A 24,705-nucleotide genomic window follows, 5' to 3' on the forward strand; every position below is an offset into this window, starting at 1 on the left:
CCATCTTTCAAAAAGAAAGACAAGATTTTAATATTACTTAACAATATGTTAAAAAGTAGCCAGTCCGGCTTCAGTGTTAATACAATATACACTCTATAACAGATTGATAGAGTGAGTATTGTTCTTTTCGATTCAATTCTGAAAGTATTCTGATACAAGCTTGGTACAAGTTGGAAAAAGAAAAACAAAAAATGGTAACTTGAACACAGTTGTTACACTGAACATTTTTAAATGAAAAAAACCATGTGAACATTGTCAAGTATTAGCCGCTCTCCCAATAAAGGGAGAGATTGGGGGCAATGACGTGAAGCTGACCAGTCCGATTCTCTTGACAACCAGTTGTGAGGAAGTGCAGTGCTAGGTGCAAAGGTGAGCAAAGCCACAGCTGATCTGAATAAAGGGATCTTTTTTTTCATATTCACCTTTTTTTTTCTTGAATCATGTCTTTTGCAATGCCTTCATCTTAATTTACATAAAGCCAGAGAAAACCCAGAATATGGCACAGACCTAAGGGAAACGGCCCACTCACTGACAAAAAGCACACATGCTTTTTTTAAAGAAGAAAGGGAAACCAAAATAATAGGGATAAACTTATAGAGTAGCATTTTGTGGTTGTTTTTTTGACTTTGCTCTTTTTTTTTTTTTGTCTCCAGAAGTACTGCAGGAATACAAGCCCACTTTGGGTTCTTTGAGGAACCCACAGCAACAAGGACAAGGCAAGGCGGCATGGATAATGTAGACCGGAGGAGCAGGTGAAGCATTAGCAGCACTGGGGTCAGCAGTCAGTCTGTAGAAAGATGGGAGAGAGAGAGAAGAAACTGGAGGAACGCTTATCGATTCCTGCCATTGTCTTTTGAAAGGAAAACCCATTAGTGGGCAGCAAACGTGGCCTTCTTCAAGCTAAAGTTTGACCAGTTGATGGACAACCTCTGCCTTGTTTGTCGTGCGGAGTCCAAGCAGAACCTGCAAAAAGGGTGAAAAATGAATTTGTTAGTGAACAAAAAGGTCATGGATTCCAGAGAAAAGCTTTACCAATACCAAACGGTACCTTTTGAAATATTCCACCTCACGTTCGGTCTCGTCCATGTCTACACTGTCCAAATCAATGTCTTTGGGCAGAAATACATCATCTGTTGGACAACAAGAGAGTTCTGACTTGATTTTCCAGTCAAAAGTGAACAAATCTTTTTATCCTTCATCTTCAGACAATTTGGCAATTCACAACACTCACCTATTGAGTTATTAGTCTTGTCTGCTTTTTTCTTCTTATTCTTCTTGGCTTTACTTTTGGGCTGAAGGGACTCGTTGTTTGGGACTTTGCCGTTCTGCTGAGGAGGGTCTAAAGCTGGAGACTCAATAACAGGAGAGTTCCTCTCGTCTTTCACTCCATTCTGTGGCTTTTTCCCATTTGTCCTCTCGTCCCTCTTGATCTCGGTCACTGACTCGTCTGAAGCTTTCTGCTTGGCTTTGGTGTCAGTTTGAGGGCTGGCTGCGTTCCCGGGTTTTGGAGGCTCTGGAGCTTTGGAGGTCTCAGCTGGCCTCTTTGTGGCCTCACCGTTGGGTTTGGAGCCATTTGCTTGCTGTTTGAGTTTGACCTTGGTATGGGAGGACTCTGGGTGGGAGGAGGTGCCATTCTGGAGGGCAGGAGAATCTGAAGGTCTCTCACTAAAAGTATTTGGACTTGGTTGTTGCAATGGGCCATTCTTCCCACCGGTGGGGGATTCAGGTTCTAGACGAGGCTCCTTAGGACTGAGACGAATGAGATTGTGCAGTAGCTGTGTTTTGCCGTTCTGCATGTTCTTTTCTAAAACACTCTGTGCTGTCTGCTGAAGAGGCTTAGGGTTGTTGGTTGTTGGAACGAGAGAAGGATTTTCAGACTTGGTTAACTCCTTGACTTTATTGTCTTTCTTTTTCTTCTTAGATGCCCGCAACTGCTGCATTTCCTGCAAACGGAGCAGCTCTTGCTTAAGTGCCGCCTCCTCCTCCTCCTGCTGCCGCCTCTGTTCCTTCAGAAGTTGCTGTTGTACTTCCAGTTCCCGAGCCTCTGCCTCTAGACGAGCTTTCTCCTCCAGCTGCACCCAAACAAAACCTGAGACAGTTAATTCCATGATACCCCAAATTAACAGTTGGATTCCATGACTAGGTTATTTTAATACAGATTTAATACAGCTGTACGATCCATCGAGAGCACTAAAGTCTGCTGACCACTTACTTTTGGTAGGTCTTACTTTTTCAAGACTGAAATGCAGGGGTGACCGGGCTTTTGCTGTTGCAGCCCCAAAGCTTTGGAATAACTTGCCTATAAATGTTAGGCTGGCCCATACACTTGCTGTTTTTAAATCCAGTCTTAAAACTTACAGTCTTGTTCAAAATAATAGCAGTACAATGTGACTAACCAGAATAATCAAGGTTTTTAGTATATTTTTTATTGCTACGTGGCAAACAAGTTACCAGTAGGTTCAGTAGATTGTCAGTAAACAAACAAGACCCAGCATTCATGATATGCACGCTCTTAAGGCTGTGCAATTGGGCAATTAGTTGAAAGGGGTGTGTTCAAAAAAATAGCAGTGTCTACCTTTGACTGTACAAACTCAAAACTATTTTGTACAAACATTTTTTTTTTCTGGGATTTAGCAATCCTGTGAATCACTAAACTAATATTTAGTTGTATGACCACAGTTTTTTAAAACTGCTTGACATCTGTGTGGCATGGAGTCAACCAACTTGTGGCACCTCTCAGCTGTTATTCCACTCCATGATTCTTTAACAACATTCCACAATTCATTCACATTTCTTGGTTTTGCTTCAGAAACAGCATTTTTGATATCACCCCACAAGTTCTCAATTGGATTAAGGTCTGGAGATTGGGCTGGCCACTCCATAACATTAATTTTGTTGGTTTGGAACCAAGACTTTGCCCGTTTACTAGTGTGTTTTGGGTCATTGTCTTGTTGAAACAACCATTTCAAGGGCATGTCCTCTTCAGCATAGGGCAACATGACCTCTTCAAGTATTTTAACATATGCAAACTGATCCATGATCCCTGGTATGCGATAAATAGGCCCAACACCATAGTAGGAGAAACATGCCCATATCATGATGCTTGCACCTCCATGCTTCACTGTCTTCACTGTGTACTGTGGCTTGAATTCAGAGTTTGGGGGTCGTCCCACAAACTGCCTGTGGCCCTTGGACCCAAAAAGAACAATTTTACTCTCATCAGTCCACAAAATGTTCCTCCATTTCTCTTTAGGCCAATTGATGTGTTCTTTGGCAAATTGTAACCTCTTCTGCACATGCCTTTTTTTTTAACAGAGGGACTTTGCGGGGGATTCTTGAAAATAGATTAGCTTCACACAGACGTCTTCTAACTGTCACGGTACTTACAGGTAACTCCAGACTGTCTTTGATCATCCTGGAGGTGATCATTGGCTGAGCCTTTGCCATTCTGGTTATTCTTCTATCCATTTTGATGGTTGTCTTCCGTTTTCTTCCACGTCTCTCTGGTTTTGCTCTCCATTTTAAGCCATTGGAGATCATTTTAGCTGAACAGCCTATCATTTTTTGCACCTCTTTATAGGTTTTCCCCTCTCTAATCAACTTTTTAATCAAAGTACGCTGTTCTTCTGAACAATGTCTTGAACGACCCATTTTCCTCAGCTTTCAAATGCATGTTCAACAAGTGTTGGCTTCATCCTTAAATAGGGGCCACCTGTTTCACACCTGTTTCTTCACAAAATTGCTGACCTCAGTTATTGAATGCCACACTGCTATTTTTTTGAACACACCCCTTTCAACTAATTCAACTAATTGCCCAATTGCACAGCCTTAAGAGCGTGCATATCATGAATGCTGGGTCTCATTTGTTTTCTGACAATCTACTGAACCTACTGGTAACTTGTTTGCCACGTAGCAATAAAAAAATATACGAAAAACCTTGATTATTCTGGTTAGTCACATTGTACTGCTATTATTTTGAACAAGACTGTATTTTTACACTTGGGCATTTAACTCCGTTTGAGAGCTGTTTTTATGTATTTAATGGTAATGTTATTGTTTGTTATTTTTGTTATTAATTGTTTTACTTTGATTATGCTTGTGCAGCACTTTGGAAAATAATTGTTTTTTATTTTTAAAAAGTGCTCTATAAATAAACTTTGAATTTACCTATTTACCTATTTTAACAAATATCATGCATTACTCATACATATATGTGACCCTGGACCACAAAACCAGTCATAAAGGTCAATTTTTTTAAATTGAGATTTTATGCATCATCTGAAAACTGAATAACTGAACTTTTCATTGATGTATGGCTTGTTAGTATAGTACAATATTTGGCTGACTATTTGAAAATCTGTAATCTGACGGTGTGATTAAGCTTTTTGGGTAATTTTACAAACTGAACAAATTTTGATAAAAATATTGGACCTATTGTTTCAATTTTTTCCCAAAATATTAATAAGTACTGTTGAAGTAAAAAAAAAAAAAAAAAAAAATAATAATAATAATAATAATAATATATATATATATATATATATATATATATATATATATATATATATATATATATATATATATATATATATATATATATATATTAGGGCTGGCAAGTTAACGTGTTATTATCATGTTATCGCATAAATTAATGAACGCAGACAATTATTTAATAGCACATTAATGCAATTATTATTATTATTATTTTGAAAGTCCGATGCTCGCTGACTCTGAATAGCTACACATACAGACAAACCATGGGTCACAGGAGGGGTGGGATGTTGTTCAGTACTGGTATGGGATGGGCATCATCACGTGTCTCAACCAATGAGAGCATTTGGGGTGGGCCTAACACCGTATCTACACCAGACATGAGCAGCACAACAAAATACTAATATAATCCATGATGTGGTCTACACTTGATGCAGCGTGACACAATGAATAGTTGTGTTTGAGTGCCTCAATTGTCCTCAGTGTGAAAAGATGTCACAAAATCATACAGTCACTGCTGGAAAGGGTTCAAATATGCAAAGATGCTGGAAAACTGAAGAATCTGCAGGACCTTAAAGATTTTCCTGAAGAACAGTTCTCAGTTTAACTGTTCAGAACCAACAAGGGACTCATGCACAACCATCACAAAACAGAAAGACAGTCGTGGATCATCCAGGTAGCCACGCACCGTATTAAGAACTAAGGGTTCCCAAACTTTTGAGTGGGGGTATTTTAATAACTTCAGCATTTTTTTGTTTTTATCTTGTGTACTAAATGTATACAATATCTTACTCAGGACAGTACTAAAAAAATAAATAACCCCCCCCCCCCCTCCACCTTTGCTTTCACCAATCATGAAATGTTTCTTGTGTGACACGTTGGTAATGAGACACCTTTTTAAAGGCCATCAGTTGGGGCTGAACCAGCTAATATTAATTTCCACTGACTAGGGGCAGGATTACTTTCTAATTACTGATAAATGAATAAATAAATGAACAAAAACTATTTTTAAAATTTGACCTCATAAACATTAGATTCCTCACACCCAAAGCAGTTATTGTAAATGAAATGATCACAGATAATAGTTTTGATTTACTCTGCTTGACTGAAACCTGGCTAAAACCAAATCATTATATTGGTCTAAATGAGTCTACTCCACCAAACTACTGTTATAGGCATGAGCCCCGTCAGACTGGTCGTGGCGGAGGTGTTGCAACAATATAAAGTTATATTCTCAATGTCTCAGAAAACAGGATACAGGTTTAACTAATTCGAAATACATCTGCTTAATGTTACACTGTCATATATGCAAAAGAAATCTAATGTATCTCTTGCTCTGGCTTCGGTGTATAGACCACCAGGGCCATATACAGAATTCCTAAAATAATTTGCTAATTTCCTCTCAGACCTTTTGGTTACAGTTGATAAAGCACTAATTTTCAGAGATTTTAATATTCACGTTGATAATACATGATGCAATGATGCATTAGGACTTGCGTTTACTGACCTAATAAACTCTTTTGGAGTCAAACAAAATGTCACCAGGCCCACACATTGTTTTAATCATACACTAGATTTAATTATATCTCATGGAATCGATCTTACAGATATAGATATCGTACCTTAAAGTGATGTTACTGACCAGTGATGTAACTGTTTCCTTGTATCATACATGCTGCGTATCACTGATATTAACGATATGGCTCAGCATTACCATCTAGGCGGAAATATTGTTCCAGCCACCAAAGAAAGATTAGCAAATAACCCGCCTGATTTATCTCAACTGCTATACCCAAAAAATACATGATCTAGACGAAATGACTGGCAACATGGACACTATTTTCACTAATACATTAGAAGCTGTTGCCCCCATCAAATTGAAAAAGGTTAGACAAAAACATACTGTGCCACAGTATAACAGTAATACTCACTCTCTCAAGAAAGAAACTCAAAGTCTTGAGCACAAATGGAGAAAAACTAACTTGAAAGTTTAAAAAAAAAATGCATGGAAAAACAGTCTGTCCAGCTATAGACAGGCTCTAAAAACTGCCAGGGCCAAGCATATCCACAAACTCATTGAGAATAACCAAAACAATTCAAGGTTTTTATTTAGCACAGTGGGTAGATTTACAAATAACCAGACGCCACCTGATTCAAATATTCCATCAATGTTTAATAGTAATGACTTTCAATTTCTTCACTGATAAAATAGATAACATCAGAAATACAATAACAAATGTAGATTCTACAATATCTGTTACTAATGTTAATAATAATGTTTCATCCATCGCACCCAAAGATGCACTGCAGCGCTTTACAACTATAGGACAGGAAGAGCTAAATAAACTTGTCACTGCATCTAAACCAACAACATGTTTATTAGATACTGTACTCCCACTAAATTACTGAAAGAGTTGTTACCTGTAGCAGAAGAACCGCTTCTCAATATTGTTAACTTGTCTTTAGGTCATGTCCCAAAACCATTCAAGCTGGCGGTTATTAAGCGTCTTATTAAGATACCACAACTAGATCCTAGTGAACTGGCAAATTATAGGCCCATTTCAAATCTTCCATTTATGTCAAACTTTTTTGAGAAAGTCGTGTCTGCTCAATTGTGCTCCTTCTTAAAAAAAAATAAAAAGATCTGTATGAAGATTTTAGACATACTCGTAGATCGATTACAAAACTACAGGTATTCAAGGGTAAGCTCTAAGGCGGTTTAAATCCTACCTGTCCGATCACTACCACTTTGTTTATTTAAATGGGGAGTCATCTCATTTATCATCAGTAAAATATGGAATACCACAAGGATCTGTCCTAGGTCATCTGCTATTTTCAATATACATGATGCCCCTTGCTAATATTATTAGAAAATACGGGATTAGTTTCCACTGTTATGCTGATGATACTCAACTATTTATCTCATTGAGACCAGATTAAACTTCTAAATTATCGAAGCTAACAGAGTGTGTTAAAAATGTAGAAGATTGGATGACAAATAATTTTCTCCTAATAAATTTGGATAAGATAAAAAAAGCTAGTTCATGCATTTATGACCTCTAGACTGGACTATTGTAACGCACTTCTAGGTGGTTGTCCTGCATCTTCAATATACAAGCTCATATAATAATTGCTGTTAATAGTGTTCGTTGCCTGGTTGACTATGTCTTGTATACATTTTTCAGAAAATTTCTGCCACAATGCACATAAACAGTCACCACTGATAATCGACTACTAAATATTGTAGAAACTTAATTTTCTGTAAAGATGCTTTGCAATGATTTGTATCGTAAAAAGTGCTACACAAATAAACTTGAACTGATACATTTCAGATGGTGTTTTGGCTTTCCATGCCTTTGTGCACTTCCCTTTATTCATGTGTTCAATACTTTTTCCCTGTGTCATTCGACTTTATGACACATACCGTATTTTCCGCACTATAAGGCGCACTTAAAAGCCTTTAATTTTCTCAAAAAAACGACAGTGCGCCTTATGATCCAAAACGCCTTATATATGGATCAAGGCGGTCTGTCAAAATGTTGACATTCCCTTTAGCATATCTCCATCTAGTGGATGCATAGTGCAAACCCAGTCAAACGTATGACTGCAGTGTCTTCTATTCTATGCGCCTTATAATCCGGTGCGCCCTATATATGAAAATAGTTCTAAAAAAGGCCATTCACTGAAGGTGCACCTTATAATCCGGTGCGCCTTATAGTGCGGAAAATACGGTAACAATTTCTGAAGTTATTTGTTTTCTTTGCATTTACGGATTACTTGGTTACCGACATCTGGTGAAAATGTTTATGTCAACAGCACAGAAAAATGGTGACAAGTTCAATACTTATTTTACCCGCAGGGAGTGTGTGTGTGTGTGTGTGTATGTGTGTATATATATATATATATATATATATATATATATATATATATATATATATATATATTATTATTATTATTATATATATATTATTTTTAAGAAATACAAATTTAATGTTATGCAAAACAACTTAAGGTTTTCTTTTCTAAGACTATGACTAGGTAATGAAGTAAAAGTTTTATGATGATTAGATTTAGACAAAAAAAAAAAAAAAAATTCCTGTTTACAAAATGAGTTTACCTTCTTCTGTTTGTGACGGGCACGTTTGGCTGCTTTGGAGCTAGTGGCTGGTTTGTTGTCTGCGCTGTTGATGAACTGTAACAGGTCCTCTACCTTGCGATGGTCCTCCACCCCATCCCGCTCCAGCAGCAAATCTTCTTTTTTAGGCTGTTCCTCCTTCCGTTTGGTCAGCCTGAGTCGCAACTTCTCCCGCATCTCTGCATAGTTCCTACTGGTGGGTGCGGCAGGTGGCTATTCAGCGCAAACAACATGAGTCTGATTAGCTTATTTATTCATGACGCCTTCAACAATAAACAGTTAACATGAACTGAATCCAAAAATATTTTTTTAATGGTTTGATATACATAAGCAGTGAAGCATGCAAAACTGATATGGTGCAGGAAATAAGCACATGCACTGATCCATCAATGACACAGTGGGTACAGCACACACTGATTGGAAGCTCTGATACCTCAAAGTGCCTGACTCTATAATTGAAAGTGAGGGAAGGAAAGTGTCAGCTTGAAGAGATTTTACCATACCGGTAGATATACAGTTACATGGATTACATCAGTGAGCAAGACTGCTTTGTGTTAATGGTAAAGTGACAGGAAAAAGTATTTTCCAACACAAATAAGCCTGTCAATAATGGTATTGATGATAACCAATAAATGAGAAATACATTTATTACTTTACTATTTTCTCTAAAAAAATACTATAAAAATAAATAAAACACTAAAAACCAAATCGTATAGTTATAAATTAAGTGAAAAAAGTGAAGTGACGTGACATACAGCCAAGTATGGTGACCCATACTCAGAATTTGTGTTCTGCATTTTAACCCATCCATAGTGCACACACACACACAGCTGTAAACACACACACACACATTGTGAACACACACTCGGAGCAGTGGGCAGTGATTTTTGCTGCAGCGCCCGGGGAGCAGTTTGGGGTTCAGTGCCTTGCTCAAGGGCACCTAAGTCGTGGTATTGCCAGTGTGAGACTCGAACCCACAACCTTAGGGTTAGGAGTCAAACTCTCTTACCACTAGGCCACAACTTCCCCATTAAATTAAATTAAATGATAACTTGAAGTGAGTGTTAAATGACTGCAAAGGTAAATTGCATTTGACATATATATGCAATTGGACAGACACTGAAAGATTTATAATAAATAAATAAATAAAATCAGTTGCCAGCCAAAATGGTAATAACTTATGTCAGACAACAATCAACTGAGATGCATTATATATTATATAAGTATATTATTATTCTTATTTTAAGTATGTGATTTCCCCCAAAAAAAATAGCCATGGCTTACTGATAATTTAATATAAAGAACATTTTTTGTATCTATCATATGGAGTTAAATTCCTTTTATGCGAGTCATATAACATATTTATTCATTTACACAAAGATGTAAAACTTTGGTCACACAGCCCCATCCTAAAACGTTAAGGGTTTTAATTGAGCATTTAGGTGAAAGCCAAGTGAGAGTGTTTCCGTACCCCTCCATGACCGAAGAATTCACAGTAGCAGCAGTCACAGTACTTTCCTTCTTTCTGATTGGTTGAGGTGGATGTGGAGGAGCTGTGCTCCGAGCTGCTGTCCTCATCTTGGCTCTCCTCTCCTTCATATGGCTGGTGCTCATAGCCTCTGTTCCCTTCACAGCGATGACCCTCACAGTCTGGATCACTGACAATAACATCCTGACTTTGAGTAAATGGGACTCAATTCCAGAACATATTCTGGTGATTTTATTATAAACTATTGAAGAGAGAAGCTTGTCTATGTGTTTTAAATGCTCGCACAGCAAAATCATCACACAGAGAACTTAGAAATGATATAGATGGGGGACTGACCTGCATACGCTATTTGGACCACTGACTAAACCATCAATCGAGGCAGCTTGCTGCTCACCAGATGACAAGCACAGACCCTGATGGACGTCCATGAAGCTTGGAGTCTGAGTTACAGTCTTTGGAAAGGACTGGGTGCCTATACTGGGTAGGTGTGTGTTGGGGGAAGAAGGATGTGAGGATCCATTGAGAGGAGGGAGAGACGTGAGACTAGTGGGACTATTCCTAGGAGCAACAGGAGTCGGATGTCTATGGTCCTCTTTACCTAAATTATGGAAAACTTCATCTAAAAACAAAGAAATGGATGAAAGAAATAAGCACAGGAAAGCGAAAAATTCAATCTAAACAGTGGGTCATTTAGAAATGTGGAAGTGATTATTACTCGACTGGACAGTGGTGGCGGTACTGGAGACGGAGGAGGTGGCCATCACCACTTCACTCGCCTCCATGAAGGCATCTTGGTAGTTGAAGAGACATTTTTTCTTGGCGCCGTTCTTCTTCTCTTTGCCATCCGGGGCAGGGTGGGGATTGACATTGGGATCCAAACTGGAGGAGAGAAGGGGCACGTCGGGAAGGGGAGGGCCCAGCATGTCGCCTTTGATAAGGAGAAGGGTTTCAGGGTCAGAGAGATACTGAAAACAATAAAAGCCACAAGACACATTCTGTTTGGTCCTTTAGTGACTATTTAAAAGTGTATAAAATGTGTAACACGTGTAAAGAGCCGAACTGAACAAGTAATTGTTTTTTCTGCAATGACGTCACCTAGTTTTGGACAGAAACGGCTCGTCTGAGGTGTGGTGCTAGAAATGTGCGTTTTGACTCATTTGCAAATTTTGATCTCTTTCCAACAGTTTCTCAACCACCAGCCCTGCGGTCTCGGGGAAACCCATTAATTATGGGCCAGAGAGAGCACAAACAACCGCTTAATGAGTATAAACATAACACACCTCTTCTGTGGAGGACATTTTGCTAATGATGGCCAGGTGACTAAACGTCTGTGGTTGCTAATATCACTTTGGTCAAAAACAGCTCAGCCAAAAAGAATTTTGAGTAAACAGAAGATGGACTACGTGCAAACATAAGGTTTTAGGTTTATTTCTCAGTTACAGTATTTTAGTCAAGTATCTGAACACTATCTAAAGTCCTGACCCTGTATGAACATTGTGCTTTTCCAAATGATTTGATCTGACAACTAATTTCCTTTAAAGCCACACGTAACTGGCCAGGTCCAAGCCCTTATTTTAGCACCCTGTATGACTGACAGGTGAGTAGGTTGCTCTTTGTGGTTGTCTGGGACACACTAGTGCTTGAACTACTAAAGGGGATCTAGTCGAATGCTGCTTTAAACACTAAAACACACATTTTCCAAACAGTGAATTGTTGTAAGAATGCCATAAAAGAAAAAAAAGAAAAGTTGTTGATTCCTCAAAGAACCTTTTAATTAATAGCTATTAAAAGAACCACTTCATAGCATTTAGATGCTCATTTTTAAAGTCTGCAACCAACATTCCAGTCAGATGTACTTCCGACATGATGTACACATTTTCAGCTGAATGTACAACAGTGGAGAAGAAAATGATTTATTGTGACATGAATCCAAATGAAACAGCTTTCAAAATGAGAAAAAAAAAATTAGGATGAGGCATGATTTTGTCCTTCGGAAATGGATTATATTGTTGTTGTCTGCTAACTGCTGTGATCTCATGTGAAGAGAGGGAAGGATTATTGGTTACTTTGAGGGTGATGGGAAGTTAATGATTTTAATTAAGGATTAAAAGGGCAATAAAAAAAAAAGAAAAAAACACCTGAGTAACTCTTAAGACTAGAGGTTCAAAATGTACTTTAGTCCAAATGGAAGTGCAGTTTTATCCACTTTGAAGTGTTAATTGAATTGGACAACTGACCAGGTAGGGGCTCCTGGAGCAGCACAGAGGGGTTCCAGTTCTTCATCATGTGCGTGTCCCAGATGTTCTCTAGTTTGAGCGAGGGACATGGCAAAGAGCCGTTCCAGTCCCCCGCTGTGTTGAAGCAGCTCTGATAGACGTGCTCCGGTAGGGTGGGGCTGAACACTTGCTGCTTTCCGCCTGTGTGACTGGACGTAGGGGTGGGAGGGAGAGTCTGGAGAAGATGATGTCAAGAGAGTAGTGATCATTATATGATAAATGCATTTAGAAATTATTTTTAAAAATCTAATGTGAAACTTATGGTGACATTGTATCCTTGCTTGATAAGCAGTCAATGTTGAGTAAAGGGACATGCCCAGTAAGAACTGAAATGTTTCACCTGTGCCTTTTTTAGGATTTTTGGTACAAGACACCCCCCTTGTGGCTGGAAAAATAACAGCAAATTCACCCACGCAGCTTTCAAAAGGAAGGCTGGGAGTTTCCTGTGCATGTGAGTGCTTCTAACCTTGCTGTGTGTGAGCGGAGGGGTGGAGTAGAGAGTGGGCAGCAGTGGTCTGGGCAGGTGGGAGAGGTTGTGTAAGGGTAGATGGCCGTGGATGTGGGGGTAGAGGTGGAGGGCGGGGTGGCCAGCCGTCTTCTCTGAGAAGAACTGGTGACCCCCTGCATGCAGCCTGCTGGTAGGCAGACAAGTGGAGTTCAGGCCAGAGGTGTCCCCACTGCCCTGACTGCACACATGACACTCGCATGGATGTTGTACCTGATCCAGCTAAAAAGGAAACAAATATTTATTTCGCCAGAGGCCATATTTGCTACTCAACTTCATATATATATATATATATATATATATATATATATATATATATATATATATATATATATATATATATATATATATATATTCATACATACATACATATATACATATATATATATACATATATGTGTGTGTAACAGCTCAAGTGGATTAAGAGTGGTTATAAATTTAAAAGGCTTTTGACGCAATTTTGTACCCTACCATAAACATAAACTACTTAAGAACAGCAATGCTGAATAGAGGTTGAATAATCACGCTATGTGTGCATTCCTAAAAAAATCCTACAACTCAAAAAAATTACATCTACATCATCACTTTTAATATGCCACAAAACTGTAATAGATTCTGAAAAGCTTTAAAGATTACAGTATCTGGGGTTATATATCTATCTATCTATAGACACAATATTTGAACATAAATGTAAAATAAAATTAAAATAGAGTAGAAGGTTTAGAACTGTTTATCATTACTTTTAAATACATTTTAAATTTATATTAAAATATTATATTTTGCAACCCCTTGGTGGTCATAGATTGTAAAAGCATGAACCTTTGAGTATATATATATATATATATATATATATATATATATATATATATATATATATATATATATATATATATATATATATCAGTTCCAGTAACATCTTTTCTTCAGCTCTACCTGTGTATGAGGGTATGACGGAGGCGGACAGTCATTTTTCCCTCCAGAGAGTGACTTCTTGTGGCCTGGAGGCTTCCCACCACTCTCCCTCTCCTCCTCATCACCTTCAGAAGAACTGCTACTGCTGCTGCTCCCCCGTGAGGACTAGGAGAATGAGAGAGGAGAGCTTATTGCAAACTTACTTTCTAAATTCAAATGTCAAATTTTTCCAGTTGGCAAATATTTATTGTATTCTGTAGGCGGCACCAACACTGTCAGATGATCAGCTGCCACCTACTTTATCTTTAAGGGTCAAGCTCTCTTCTCCTCCACTGAGCTGAGTGTGAATGCCATTAATGCTGGCCCCCACCATGGAGTCTTCGTACCCACTGAGAGGGTAGATGGCCGACAGTGGAGACACTTCATCATCGCTGGTGCAGAGAAAGGAAAGTAAAAGAAACCTAATGATCAGCCGTTGGGAGTTGTGATGTAATAAAAACTGATGACACTGTATTATTGAAAACAGAAACTGAGTGAGCTTAGCAGGAAAGTACATTATGAAGTCATGAATACAGTAATGACTATAATAATTGAAACTCGCCTGATCTTACCCTTATCTGATTTTGCAAAACTATCCGAAGGAGACATATTACCAGTACTACACAATACAAAAAAAATAAAAATTCCTAGCCTACATTTCAGCATTATCCACGTAAAAACCCTTGACAGCTCATAAAATAATCATAAAATGCAGCCATAAAACAAGCAGAGGGAACAACACACTTTTTGTTAAAATGACTGCATTTAGCATTTATATAAACTACAGTGCAGACATTTTTCAAATACATTAAAATGAACACATATTCAAATATAAATATTTATTAAACCTCTCATATTCCATGATAAAGGTCAAGAAGATTGATTGAAAAAGGATCCTTTACTTGAAAGGTATTCTATTGTTTGATCTACGCACCCAAAACTAAAGTTGAGCCAAGTGATTTATATTTTTATTCATATAATAATTGATCACCATTACACGTTGGGTGTTTGTGTGTGTATACAAAGCATTTTTTCCTTGAATGTGGTGAGAAAAAAAAAAATATTTCCTCATAGAACTTAACACAGAAACGGTCTGAACAATGTAGTCTGGTTCCCAAAAAGTGACTCTCATCAGCTGGTTCCTTTAATGAATCATTCAAATCAAGAGTTACTAGTTTAAATAAGTCCTCCAGTGAATGAGCTCACCAAATCGGTCAGAGGAGTTACTAAATCCACATTTGACTCACTTACTAAACTTCACGTTGGCATTACCGTCAGCGATGTATACTTCAGGATCATGAACATTTTCAGTATCATTACGGACTGATTGTTTACATAGCTACGTATAGTTAAAGATACAGATTTGCAGAATACTTTATGTAATACATTTTATTTCCAGTTGGTAAACATCTATAGGGCTTTCATCGAAATGAAGTGTTCAAGTAACCAGACTGATTTCATGTTAAGGAGAAAGCACAAAACAGTTTGAACTCACAATGTGGTGGTGCCATCGTGTGGCAGGATGAGGCGTGGGTGCTGATGGATGGTGATGGGGGAGCCCGGGGTGGAGCCGGACCCTGAGCTGCCCGATGACATGCTGGGGGGATGGACCTCTGACAGGTAGTCCCGCGGAGGCTCTGCCTGCAGGGGCAGCTTCAGATGCAGATCCTCTCCCATAGGAGCATCCATGATGCCACAGGTCAGGATGTGAGACAGGCTGCAGTCATCACAGGTGCATCTGGAGGTAGATGCATTAACTCAGTAAGTACACAGTCTACAAACATACAACGGTGTAGGGTAAGGATACCGAAAGGTTGGAATTTGTATCGTTTTAATGGAAGACCTGCCAATGAAACGTCTTCCATATACACAGATTATTACTGAATGAAACTGATAAGCACCTCCGTCTGTAGTTGCAGTTGGGACAGTCGGGGATACTCAGTCTGGACGAAAGCATCTGTTTCACTGTGTCTGTGAACTTACTGTCACCACCCAGAGACTTTTTACTGTTCGGTAGGTACTGCAATCACAATATTAAAACAATAGTTGTGGTTTGTATACACAGCTGCTTTTAGAAAAACACACACACATATATATTATATACACATATAAGAAAATATTACCTGCTCTTCAAAAAATCTTTTCTGTTTGAAGATCTCCGCATCTTCTTTGAGCATCCGCTGCTTGGTTCTTAAAGACATCTTATTAAAAAAGGAGAAACTCATTTACCTCCACTCAATCAACTGCTTTGTTTGCATAATGCAAAATCGTGTATGAAGATCAATAATGAATAATGAATGACTTGTGCTGCAACTTACATTTCTATTAATTAAAGACTTGTGTGGTTCGGTCCTTTGATTTGTGAGATTCTGACCTTCGACCTTGAAAAGCAACTGGAAACAGGCGAAACTGGTATCAGATGCCAGACCACGCAAGGCTACATTCATATTACCAGCCATCAAAATATACCTGCTCATCGACATAGTCATCAATCCTCTTCTCACACTCCAGCCATTCGAGAGCCACTGCACTCATCTCTTGATCGAGCTGGTGGTATCTCTCCAGCAGTGTACGGTACATATCCTCACTGTAAGAATCATGGGATGTTGTGCCCTGCCTATTTATCAAAACAAAATAATGGCATCTATACATGCAGAGGAGTGCTATAACAAGTTTGAACTAGTTCAACAAAGACCATACCTGAGCTGGGCCACTAAGGCAGGTAGACTGTTGTGCAGGATGGGTTCAGAGAACACCAGGTTCTCAAAAAGGTGCTTATTGTGGAGCTCCCATGTCACTTGAAACTTCTGCAAATGTTCGTTCTCCTGAAAAGGAAGAGCAGTGCTAGTAGTAGTCCATACTGATGGTGGTGCTTATTAATTTCATTATTCATAATCACACAGGCAAGTGTCTGAAAGCAGGATCAACCAAGCACTCTGCAGAAAGAGTGGTATTGTTAAATGTTAAGCACTAGTATGCATGTCATATGCATGGGTTGCAACAACACACCAGGGTGAGCAGGAAGCTGCTGATGGTGCGGGCCGCCTGGCAGAACGCACTGTACTCCTCTAGCAGCAGTGAGATGAACTGGTGGGCCTGTGGAGGCCCCTGAGACGCCGCGCCGGGGGCCTTTGAGCCTGTGGACAGGTGCTTGAGTAGCCGCACTTTCATCTCTAAGACGTATTCCCTTGCCTGCTGTTCCAGACGCTGGTACAACTGGTAGGGGTCTTTCTCACAAAGCCTGAATAAAAAGAACGGGAGGTGAGCCTTTGGGGAGACAAATGAGAGATTCCAAATGTTGTCCAGTGAAATTATCATCACACAGGGTTAGCAGATCAACAAGACTGCAGTGCTTATTGTCATTTTCAATAAAAGCCTGCAATACAGCACTTAAAAACTTAAAACTTATATTTCAAATAAATCTTTTCTAGTTTATTATGTTTTAAAATATCAATTATTGCTGGATTTACAGCAGTCAATGCATCATCTACAGTGTCAAGTGATCCTTCAGAAATAACTCTAATTTAATATACATTATTAGTGTTGAAAACAATTATTTATTATTATTATTGTGGAAACTATGATGCATTTTTTTCAGGATTACATTATTAATGTATTTCCTGCCATTTTTGATACATTTACCGTTTCAGTAAAAGTATCTTTTTCTTTAAAAAAATGTGGTCAGAACCAATCAGCACCTGTCAACCAGTTCCTTCATGCTCTCTCTGTCCCGGTCAAGAGGCTGATCCTGATCATCAGCCAGCGGAGTCCCAGTCTGCCGGTAAATGCACCGGACCAGGTATCTGACCTCAGACCAGTGATTCTGCAGTTGTTGTGACTCCCGCTCTGACTCAGCCGTGATCTCCCTAACCGAAGACACCACAATCAAAGCATTGTAGATGAAGAAATAAACAATTAAGTCCCGGGCTTGAAACTGTGAGCATTTCATTAGCATTTCTGACTAAAACAGATGTGGTGAACTGGAAAATGGTGCGAGTGAGCGAGTGAAATGCACTTTCGCTAGAGGGCGCTGATGGAGGCAGAAATGCTGTCTTTACCCGGGTAACCCTGAAAACTAAGCAGCTGCGCTACTTTCCTAACTGTTCAAATAATGTTTCACAGTCAATTCGATTTTTATATTTGCCTTAATCTTCACAATAGAGACAGAGTGCATTTAGGCCATGCCCACCATGGGGAAAAACGATCCATCGCTCTCCACTTACTCTGCTGCGGAAAGCTGCCTCCTTGTCTTTTCTAACTCTTAAAAAAACAGAGCAATGCCTAAAAGATGCTAAGGGACATAGTGAACAGCAAACAAGCTAACTATGTTTTTATAAGCTGCTGACCCCCCAAAATAGACAAAAAGTTGTAGATGTTGGGGTAATTCACGTTGAGCAGTTCAGTTGGATCATCTCTAAAACAAAAGGAAGGTTAGGAAAAGGGGCACTGACATAGACCAATAAAATTTAGTTTCTTAATATACCCTCTCCTCTCACATTCACATAGGGTGGTGAAAAATCCTTTGACATGGTTTTGGGGTCGACAGCTTGTTTACTGTACGACCTCGTCACATAGCAGCTTTTGGGCATTGCTCTGTTTTATGTTATGAGTCAGAAACGACAAGGAGGCAGCTTCCTGCAATAGAAAGTCATTGGAGAGTGATGGAAATTGGTGCTTTTAAGTGTCTCTTTATATCCCCTTATTAAGCTAAAACATATAATTTGTAAAAAATAATAATAATAATTGCATTGCGCTCCTAAATTTTTCAACTTAGGAGCACATGTTCTCCTTGGGAAAAACGTAAGCATCAAGCCCGGCTGAAGTCCAACATCAGACATGATTGATACAGGACTCACCTCCGCTCATAACAGGCCTCACAGCTACACACTGTGTCTGCAGTGAGGGGAGCGCTGAGATCTGGAGCAGGCAGCGTAGGACCACCGACTGTCAGTCTCCCTCCGGCTCCCAAGGGCTCCTGGGACAAACCGCCATTACCCACTGGCATGTGCAATAAAAAGTCCTGATTCTGGTGAAGAACAAGAAAAGATTTATGCAACACCAATTCTTTTTTCAGGCCACTCCCAAAAACTCTCTGAACCACTGCTGCTACTTATTCTGAAATTCAAATTTGGATTGGATATGGTTGACATGGGAAAATAAAAACTTATTTTATGTTTTATTTAATTTTTTATCAAATGACGTTTCCACCTTGAGTGTTCTCTTAACTAAAATCTACAGCAACTCCCTAAACATGCTTTTCAAAATTGCTTTTGGAAGAAAGAGACCTTTAGTGACAAGAACATTAAATAATAAAACCAGTTTAGTGTGCGTGTCAACCTGAAAAGTACATGTTATCAGATGAAAACACAATTTAGACATCACATTTAGAGATGCATGAAAATGTAAAAATGAAAATGTAAAATTTCTGATTCTATCAAAAAAAGTAAAAAAAATCCATATAATTTGAAAAACAATCAAATGGTAAAAATTCCCCATATATCTCATACACGTTTGAATTAGGAACAGATTTGCAGTTCAAAAAGTCAAAACAAGTCATATGAAAGAGGCAAAGCAAGCATCAACCAGCACACACTCGAAAACTGTGGGCTGCAGTCCCCGGTGGGCCACAGAGGTATTGCGAGGTGCCAAAGCTAAATAAAATAAAACATATATAAAATGTTTTTTCTTACGGAATCATTATGAGACATATCAAACCTTTTTATTATTATAACAAGATGAAATACACTGCTTATATCAAACTGTATTCAGGTAATTATTTAAAAGAAGATTTCAGCCAAAGTCCACAAACATCTGCCTATTCCAAAATGCACAGATGGATGCATATTTTCAATGCAATGTGGGGTGGAGTATGACAGTGCATCAGCCTCAACAAGTGGACCTGATTGCATAACAAATAAATGCATTTCTGCTCAGGTTGCACCTGTCCTCTGAATACCCTGACCTCTAACAAGGTAATTATATTTCTCTCCTAATCCGATCTCCTTAAATTGACATCCATACAGCTAGACATCAAATCATTCAGGGGTCATCCACACAGAATACGTTTTTGCAGTCAACTGCACTGCATATAAAGATTAAGAATGAAATCTTTGACTATTGATTTCACATCTTTTGCAGTGTCTTGCACATCCATTTTTAGAATACCACGTAAGCAGTAGTTCGACTTTAGAGAGGGGGAAACTCTTCAGTTTGAATGCACCTGTTGTAAGATCATCTAAATGTTGTTCAACACAGGTACGGATTTAAATGCAATCCATTTGTGATCTGGATGTCTATGTAGCTTTTGTTACAGATTTTGATGCAATGTAACACAATATTTTGAACTTAGATGCAATTAAGTTGCAAAGAGAATATAGCTAATCATTTTACCTTCACAGGAAATGGTTTGAATATGTTTTATGGACGTGTGCATAATGCTGATGGAACCATTGTGAATAAATGATGTAATTTTGTGCAAAGATGCAAATCAGGGGCCAAGAAGCTTTGTCTGAGTTTTGGGGGTCTTATGCCTCCGCTCTGCATCTAAAATGTCTAAAAATATACTTATCAAATGTCAACAGGAAAAAAAACACATCTATCTGCCTCTGTAATCAATCTGCAGTTAGAATGAATCTACTACAGATCTCTCTGCAAACCAATGTGATAGGGAGAATTGTTGTACCCATGTACATTTTCTTTATCTTGCCCTGGAAGTCACCTTAGACTTACACAGACTCTAAATGGCTCCAAATTCATTTATAATCACACGTTCAAATTTAAAACAAAATGTGGTTTACTAGTGTGATCTCAACATGGCAACCCCCAAGAGGCAACCATATCCATGTAAAATCATACCGCTATTATTTGGCTAATGATATGACTGAATTTGTTGCATTAGGCATAAACCAAGTGAAAAAATACTGAGAGCACCAACAATTCCTTTAAACATTGAACACTCCTCTGACTCAGCTGAAAATCAAAGTTAATTACAAGAATCCAGAATCATTATTTCTCCACTTATGTTTTTTTGTTTACTAAATGCAGAGGAAAAACACGAAAGTGTTGAAGGAAGACAAAACATACCAACAGAGACTGGTCGAGAGGGGGCTGACGATCATCGTTCTCCACGGTGCGTTTGCAGTCGGAGCAGACGTACAAAGGCAACTGAAGGGCGCTGGAAGATTTGGGCGTCTGGGCTGTGCCATTCAGACTGGGTCCTCCCAGGTCCTGGGAGACGCTGTCCTTGCGCTCACTGCGACACAGCAGGCAACGGTCACCTGTGGTGTAGGGGGCCCTCTGGTTCCCCCCGAAAGTGAACGGAGTCTGAGTAAAAGACAGCGAAACAAATCAACTGTGAGAAAGCAGCTTTCACTTCAGCAAGAAACATCAAACGCCCATAACGGAAAACTCTCACATTGCACTAATGGCCATCCGCTACAGGAGATCAATGGATCAACACTCTAGAAGACACATAGTGCTTGAAAACGCTTCAAAACGGTAACCTTAAACTTAAGGTGGAGCAGACTTTCAGGAAATCACAGCTCACACACCACACAGAGGAAATGCAAATACGGCAGAGCCCTGTAGAAGTGTTGCATAGGGAGAAATTTGCCTGTTACCTGAAGGACTCCTGAGAAGTCAGCGTTTACTGGCCCTTCTGAAAACTGTGGAGCGCCATTGACTGGGACCTTAAGAAAAAGATGGCCATAAATCAACTCTCCAAAGTCTCAAGGTTATAAACTTATTACAATAATGTAATTACACACTGTTGTTTACGACATCAGCTCGAAGCTAAAAGAGAGCCGCCTAAATGCACTACTCACAAGAAAAAAAAAAAAAAACTTGCAGCAGAGTTAAATCAGTTCACCCCGAATGAACTCCTGATATTAGTAGAACACCTATTTTTATTTAATAATTCTGTGAAGACAACATATGAAGACAGTATTCCTTCCAAATGTACTTCATCTTTCCAGTGTCCTCTAAGCAGATATTTTCAACTTATGGGTCACAACCCAAAATATTGCTTTTTATTGATCTTCATTATAAAATCTGGATCCTGAAGAAAAAAAAAAAATAGGAAAACCACAGTGTATTTCCTTTCCTGTTTTCCCAGCCACAATTAATATGATAATTTTGTAATTTAGCATAGCAGTCAATACAAAGCAGCTATTAAGATAATCCTAAACTTGCTAATAAAAAAAGAAGGAATTAAATAATTTGTAATTTGCAGAAGCTTAAAAAAGTGACAGCTGTTATATGTGACTGTCACTGTGAACTACAAAGGAATTCAGCTTTTTTTTTCTTTTAGACTGAGTAAAACTGATACACGTTATTAACACAGGTCTGAATAGCCAGCAGGTTATCAGCTATTCAATAAATCAATATTTGTGAGAATAAAGACAGTTATGGCCATGATATCAACACGTCTAATTGCTTTATAGCTAACGTGTGAATTTTTTACATGCTAAAATGCTTCTCTCTATCTCAGATTAATAAGCAGAGTCATTTAAGCCAATTTTTGACAGCTTATTCAAACACTGCTAGGTTGTCTTAAGTGGACCGAAAAATACATTGACTTAGCCAACAGCTAATATGTGTAAAACCAATGGCAGAGGAAAGAAGTGTTTAGGAAATGACAACATGAAAAACCCATTTCGGCTTTAATCATAACTGATAGTGGTATCAAGAAAAGGTAAATGTGATTTCTTTAACAACACACAAAAAAAATCCACAATTCCAAGCTCTGTACAGTAGATTACACACAGCTTCTCCTAAATGGACCAGTTAAATTTTGGCCGGTCTTATTCAAGACAAAAATAAACATTGCAATACATAATACACATGACTCATGTCATGAACATGTCTAACTGTCTGTATGATTTCTGACTAATGTCATCTTTACAACATTTTGCCCTCAAGTCTCTGAAATCGCATTATCCAAAACCCATGCAAGCAAGAGAGACGTAATTCAGTCCAGGGATGAAATGCTCTCTTTCGCTTGCTTGTGTCAACACAGACTGATACTCTTGTTAAGCTACAGATGTGGTTTCCTTGGTAACAGAGGCATACCACCAGAAAGAATAAGTCTCTGATAAAGCCCTGGACACTGTGCTGTGAGTGACCTATTCATTCCCTGACAATTCTTACAGCTGGACACCATCAACACACAACTGGAGCGAGAGGAAAGCAGCTGACAGACTGAGGTAAGAATATACGTCTATTAACACATTATTAAATAACATTACATCATACTGCATTTATGTCCTAGACAACAACTTTGCACAAGACTCAATTCAAAACCAGTGACAAACGTAATAAAGGGTCTGTTGACATTTAACGTTGAATATTTTCAAGCACTTCCGGTATGCTCCTACTTGACACTGGAGTTCAGTAGGCCAATTATTAAGTCAAATTTATTGAATAACAAAGTAAATAAACTTTTACATTTTAATAAGTTGGACATTGTTAAATAAATATGTATAAATTAAATGCGTGAAGTGAAAACTTTGAACACTGTGGGCTTTAGAATTAGGTCTGTCTATTTACGTGGTAACATTAGTGGATCGCGGTTGATAAACACTGACATTTTTTAGCCTACAGACCGCGTTTATACCTCTTTTTATGTTGGAAGGTTAACAAAGTAGTATATTTACTGAAATACTCATGTAAACACACCAGCTGACACTGAACAGAGCTTGACAAGTTAACGGTTAGCTTCACATCACTCCGAGCAACACAAATCACTCAAATCTTCCATATATATCGCATATAACCGCTTTAAATACGCTTTACACACGTCTTTATCATTTTCCTGCCATGTTTCTGTGACCAGATCAGGAACTGTTTCAGATTAAAGCTCTAGATCAGTAAAGCTCAGCCCAAGTGTCAGTAAATGTGAGATCTGCTACAGGAGCTCTCCTAGGCCTGCAATATCATGGAATCGAAACTAAACTACACCGCATTCAAGCTCTGATGCCCCATCAACCGCCTCGCATGCCCCAGGGGCCGCTCACCTCTCCGTTGAGGCTCGGGATGGTGCTAGGGTCTCCGTGTGTGCTGCCGCTGGAGGGTGTTGGCGGAGCTCCGGCCTTCCCTGCGCCCCCGCCCCGCTTATTCTTCCTGCGCTTCGCTCCGCGTTTAGCGTCTGTAGGACTCATTTCTACCCCACGAAATACACAGACAGCGCTCCGTTTACAAACAGGGGGATCTTGGGTGCGATGCCAGGCTCTGGCGCTGCGAATGTGGCTCAAACTGATCTGTTTTTGAGAGATATAATCTAAGAGCCTGCCGACTTTCTTACAGCATAGCAGACTTCAAATTCCAATATGGCCGACTCAACAGGAATTGGCCAATGGCGTTTACTCCATGACGCAATAGCGTATGATGCTCTTGGGGCTTATGGGAAATTGAGTTTTAAAGGGACTCAATCATATAATCTTTATAACTCCTTGGTTGTAGGTTGTGTCAATAGACTGTATGGTTGTGTCTGTGTATTACAGCCGGTCTCAGTAATAATTTTAGTCATTAGTTGGCGATGATTAGGCTAACTATTCTTATTTTTTTTGTCTAACTACTAAAAAGTTAAAATAAATAAACAAATAACATTAAAAACAATTACATAAAATACAATAAATTGGTGGACCCCTTCTCACACTAAAATGAAAAGTAGGTGGGATATGTGACCAGAATTGTCAATATGGACCAGCTTTAGATATATCTTGCAGCAAATTAATTTCATCCTTTTATGCAATACAATTTATTGCAGTACTACTGCTGTTTAAAAATGCTGTTCTAGTTGTACTTTTTATTGCCATGTTGCAGAATAATTTTTTTTTTTTTTTTTTTTTTTGCACGAGGTAGC

The 24,705-nt window shown here is 38.7% G+C and overlaps 1 protein-coding gene across 1 annotated transcript; it reads right to left on the reverse strand.

The window, feature by feature from the left end:
• Positions 1 to 14: 14 nt before the first annotated feature.
• fam193a (family with sequence similarity 193 member A) lies at positions 15 to 24,181 on the reverse strand. The gene is made up of 23 exons (XM_026260577.1): positions 23,858 to 24,181; positions 21,464 to 21,532; positions 20,928 to 21,167; positions 18,701 to 18,870; positions 17,543 to 17,710; positions 16,854 to 17,085; positions 16,545 to 16,669; positions 16,314 to 16,461; positions 16,163 to 16,237; positions 15,968 to 16,045; positions 15,746 to 15,864; positions 15,340 to 15,582; positions 14,104 to 14,236; positions 13,827 to 13,970; positions 12,855 to 13,115; positions 12,350 to 12,563; positions 10,828 to 11,040; positions 10,449 to 10,731; positions 10,095 to 10,281; positions 8,606 to 8,836; positions 1,232 to 2,072; positions 1,049 to 1,130; positions 15 to 963 (listed from the first exon to the last, which is right to left on the reverse strand). Exons 1-23 carry the CDS (start codon positions 23,999 to 24,001, stop codon positions 870 to 872), a joined length of 4,494 nt encoding a protein of 1,497 aa, XP_026116362.1. The 5' UTR covers positions 24,002 to 24,181; the 3' UTR covers positions 15 to 869.
• Positions 24,182 to 24,705: the final 524 nt, after the last annotated feature.

The sequence above is a fragment of the Carassius auratus genome, unplaced genomic scaffold (genome assembly GCF_003368295.1).
Source record: "Carassius auratus strain Wakin unplaced genomic scaffold, ASM336829v1 scaf_tig00215565, whole genome shotgun sequence".
Lineage (NCBI taxonomy): Eukaryota > Metazoa > Chordata > Actinopteri > Cypriniformes > Cyprinidae > Carassius > Carassius auratus.

Bases quoted from the DNA above. Each gene is read 5' to 3' on its own strand.
- fam193a (XM_026260577.1), bottom strand. From the start codon at position 24,001: ATGAGTCCTACAGACGCTAAACGCGGAGCGAAGCGCAGGAAGAATAAG. The intron at 18,871-20,927 runs GTATGTTTTGTC...GTTCTTCACCAG, and splicing joins CTCTCGACCAGTCTCTGTTG to AATCAGGACTTTTTATTGCA. The intron at 8,837-10,094 runs GTACGGAAACAC...TGCGCTGAATAG, and splicing joins AATTCTTCGGTCATGGAGGG to CCACCTGCCGCACCCACCAG.